Raw genomic sequence first — 4,679 nt, 5'->3', positions numbered from 1 at the left:
GGCCATGATCAAGACTGTTCGTAAGGATATGCATCCAGAAATTCATCAGAAGCATAACAGTACAAGTGTGCAGTTAAGGATCTGAGAAACAAGGTTTGCTGGAAGTAATGTAGTAATTCACCCATTTCAGTTAGATGGAGCAGAAAACGTTAGAGCTCTCGGTCACAAAAATCCTTCACATCTGGTACAGATGAGGCAGACAGGTATCATGTGATGAAGAGCGCATGTACTAGAAAAGCTTGCTCAATTTTTCCCCATGTTTTTTCATTAGACTACTAGAATAGAAATGTAACTTAAACATTGGTTTAGAATTAAGATGAAGTCAAGATGGACAAAGTGTAACATTGGCAGGAGTAATAGGAAATAACATTCCCCTTTTGAGCTGAACATCTTGGATCTGCTGCAATAGCTGCAAAATACTATCTTCCTTTTTCAGTCACCACAGTTATTATATTAAAGCTACTTCATAAAATGACTTTACAGTTTAGAATATTTCAGCTGGAAGGGACCTGCAACATTCACCTAGTTCAACTGCTTGTTCACTTTAGGGCTGATCAAAAGTTAAAGCATATCATTAAGGGCATTGTCCAAATGCCTCTTAAACACTGACAGGCTTTGGGGCATCGACCACCTTTAGGAAGCTTCTCAGTATCTGCTGCTCAATCTATTCTCTGCACCTAAACTTCTCTCCCACTCTTTAAGATGACTTTTTTAATTCACCTAATATTTTACAGCATAGTTTATAGTAATTGCCATCAATTGGTTGAATATTCCTGTGATTACAAGTTAAAAGTCATGTAAAAGCTTTTGTAGCTTGTAAAATGGCTTGAACTTCTACAAGATACTAATTTATCAGTGAAGCACAACATTTGTATGGCAGTGAAAGATTCTACCCCTCAAAAAGTCACCTAATTCTAGGTTAAAAACAGTAAGAGCCATAAAACAGCTACATTTCAAAAAGGAAGTGGAAAAAACACTCATGGAAAATTAGGTAAATGCCACTTCCTTACCAGGATATTTGTCAAGGTTTAATATTAACCAATAACCAAATAATAAGCCCATGAAAAGCACCATTGAACTTTGCAGTTCTCAGGGTCCCTTTTCTGCTGACAAAAAGCATGGTCAAGAAACAGACTCATTGTGCTGAAACACAGAAATGTGGTTGGGGTGTATGTCAGAGTTGACAAGTCACTGAATCACAGCCATTTCCTACATTTCTATCTATATGACCTTTAAGTACTAAGATGGTTTGACTTCTCAGTGATCTATTTTGACCTGAGATACATCAGAAGGACTTCTTGCAAAGATTTTGTGCACTATAGACTTCAGAAAAGCAGTCAAATGATAAACAGTGTAAAAAGTTTTATTTACTCTGTATCTTGCAACAAATCGAGTGTAATTCGTCCACGATATTTTCTCAATTATAGTCTGTCATAAAATATGAATAAAAGCATCTTTTTCTTTCTGCATACACTGTGTCTCCCAAATGCTAAGAAAAACAATTATAGCAGATTAAGAACAAACCTACAGCATTCCTTTACTTTAGCTGGTTCTGATACAGAGGCATACTTTTTTATTTGAGAGTCAACTCCAAGAGACTTAGCTAACTGCACAGCATTTTTATCATCACTAATCAGCGTCCCAAGAGCCACAAGCAGTCTAAAAATGGCTTCAAGATCTTGAACAACTTCCATAACTGTGCTTATTACTGATAAACATTGAGCTTTGCCCTCAACGTTGCTGTCTTTAAGTAAACATACAGCATAGTTCAATGTCAGCGTGGCAAGCGCAATGTGGATGTTCTTATTATTGCCCACTTTCATTTCTATTGCTTTTGTCATTATTTCATCCCTCCATTCCATCATAAGCTTCTGGCCTGCCTGGCTGACAAAACAATTGCAAAGAGTTCTTAGTGCCAACAGCTGGTTTGCTTGCTTTCCTTTAGGGTTCAAAAATTTAAGGAGGATGATAAATTGTACGTGATCCTTTTCACTGCAGAAGTTCTCATTCACAGTGGGATGCCTGACAGACAATCTAAGAATGTCTAGGGCTGGAAAGACAATATCTAAGAAACAAAACAAAAAATATTTCAGTATTAATATGGCATTATGTGCAAATGTGCTGGTGAGTTTCTTTCAGATATACACATTCTTAAACACCTAGGTTTGGGAACAGACAGTAACAGCTTCATGCAGAAAGAGATTCAGGTCAAGCATGGCTTGTTTGAAATTCATAAAGACAAGTATTGACAAACGCATTCTAGTAACACTTCAATTAATCACAAAAAAACATGCTCCTTAATTTAGGATAAACATAGTGCTTTGCAAAAAAAAAAAAGTAACATCTTAAAAGATTTCCTCAAAGTTCTGATTGATAACACTGAAGGTAAGCACAAAGTATGGTAATTAATCCAAGAGAGCCTCTGAAAGCTTCTCAGTGACTGAGCACCCCTACACAGGCAGCATCTCCCTTCATCTTCACTCCATATCTTACAGTTTAGTATAGCTAGAAAACTGCTTATAGAAAGAAAAATTAAAAAATTCAGACTACCTGACAACACAAGTTGTCAACTCAGACATAATTTGCAAAGAAAAAAGTTTTCAAATAAGCTCAAAATCAAAATCACTGTAAGGAAACTGAACTAAAAGTTTGTTCAGTAGTTCCCCCCAACTTTCCCAAATTTCAAATATATCTGGCTCCTTGGGTCTACTACTAATATCCCATGCTTATAACCAAATCAAAGCTGAACATGCTTAGCTAGTTATTGAGAAGTTTTTCCTGCAGATATGCAGAATCTCAAGAATTAATGCTTTGTACAATACAAAGGGTCTGAAAGGTATGACGACATTAGCCACCACCAGCTCCCAGCTGTGCAAAACAGTTTTATTAACTGATGTTATATAATGAACATTAATTTTTAATACTGAAATATTCTTCTCATTAATAAATCTTTAGCTGCAATTTCAAGAAAGCAGTTCCCTTTAACTGCATGTTTAAGTATTTGTATATGCAATGTAACCATTTTTTCCAGAATGTGCAAAACAACCAAAATAGACTTTCCAATCCATTAGTGCTGACAACAATACATTATCAAATGAAATTACATCACCTCCACTTGCATTCATTCAGAATGTCATTTCACTAATGCGGTTCTGACCGCAGTAACTTCAGTTACCTTCAGTAACTTCTTTTCTACCGTATTAAACAGGAGCTACTTCTGTGATTTTTTTGTAAGAATCTATCTCCATAGTTTCATCTCTCATTTGATAACAACTTAGGACTCCAACCTCACATCTCTTCAACCTATTTCCAAACAAGCCTCTCACTTCTTTCATGAGGATGTTCTTGCTAATGAAATAACCATGACTGATGTTTATATCAACTTTCTGTTTGTGCCAACAACAAAGCCTGACAACCAAGTACCAATTCTGCAATCCATGCCACTGCTCCTGCTACTGATTGGTGCTATTATCATCGGTTTATCATCTTCTGGTTTCTACTTGGGTTATAAACTGTTTGGGACAGACTCTAACAGCCAGCATAACAAGATACTTGGTTCATGGTAAAGTATTGATGAGATGACAAAAAATAATTGCAAGTGTCTTACCTTCTGGCCAGTTAACTGCTCTCCATAAAGTCTGAAGTTGCTGTGCCGTAGGTGTTTCTGCAGAGGTGTTGCATGTTGCAGACAATAGCTTTTCTAGGATTATCAAGTCATCTTCTGTAAGTTTATGTTCTTCATCCGCACTGCCATTAAGTTCCTTTAATTTGCCTGTAAAACCAATAGAAGAGGCATGGCTTTCTGACATTAGAACTTCACATAATCCAGATCTTGAATCAAATACCGCAAGAGCACTTTACAAACAAGTTATGACTATTCTAATTGGTTTGAGTTTTTTTAGATTTTTTTTAAACATTGCTCTTCCCAGTTTCGTCATTTTCTAATTTTAAGTTTTTAGTCATCACAATGATTGTTACTATTAAGCCTCCTCTAATACTGCAGCACAAAGATTCAGAATTCACAGCCTACATACAGGCAAAAATGCAGAAAAGAATCAGAAGACCATTAACTTTTGTAACTGAAATAGGATTCCTTTTTTGCTCTTTTCTAGTATTAGGTAGTAGAAACAATAAAGAAACTACATGTTCTTAGTGTGGTCATAGTTTTTGTGTTTTTACTCAAGCGCTATAAGCAAAATATAATTGCACCATATCCTATATTCAAATTTCAACATAATTTAAAAATCAATGTATTAGAAAAATTTTAATGTACAGCATTTTGCTTAAAATGAATCTAGAATTAAGCACCTGCCGATCATGGTTCTACCAGAATTGATGAGGGCCATGTCAATAAACACATAAGGAGGCAGCATTACATTTGGACACTCATTAGAGTTTTACAGTATGCACAAAAATCAACTTATGGGAAAAAAACCCAAACGAAACTATACAGCTATTAAATCTACCCCAGTCCAGCCATAGTATTTAAGTGTATTTAGCCATGCACTGTTACGAAACTGCAGGGAACTCAGTAAACCAGTTTTCAGATTCTAAGCTTCAAAAAACAAACTGAACAACCTACTAACCTGTGGCTAATATGGTTATCCTTTAAGAATATTGGACAAAAATAAACTGATGCAGTATGTCTTTAAGACTAAGTAAAAGTTTTTATACTTATA

At 35.6% G+C, this 4,679-nt stretch overlaps 1 protein-coding gene across 1 annotated transcript; it reads right to left on the bottom strand.

Annotated features, from left to right (window-relative positions):
* Positions 1-1,347: 1,347 nt before the first annotated feature.
* On the bottom strand, positions 1,348-3,772 carry LOC104620746 (phospholipase A-2-activating protein-like; the record flags this gene model as incomplete). The annotated part of the gene is made up of 2 exons (XM_010287044.1): positions 1,348-2,065; positions 3,608-3,772. Coding segments are annotated over 2 exons (728 nt in total), but the record flags the coding sequence as incomplete, so codon positions are not given.
* Between the last annotated feature and the right edge of the window lie 907 nt (positions 3,773-4,679).

The sequence above is a fragment of the Phaethon lepturus genome, unplaced genomic scaffold (assembly GCF_000687285.1).
Source record: "Phaethon lepturus isolate BGI_N335 unplaced genomic scaffold, ASM68728v1 scaffold40085, whole genome shotgun sequence".
Taxonomy (NCBI): domain Eukaryota; kingdom Metazoa; phylum Chordata; class Aves; order Phaethontiformes; family Phaethontidae; genus Phaethon; species Phaethon lepturus.
This window is presented reverse-complemented; position numbering and strand designations above follow the sequence as displayed.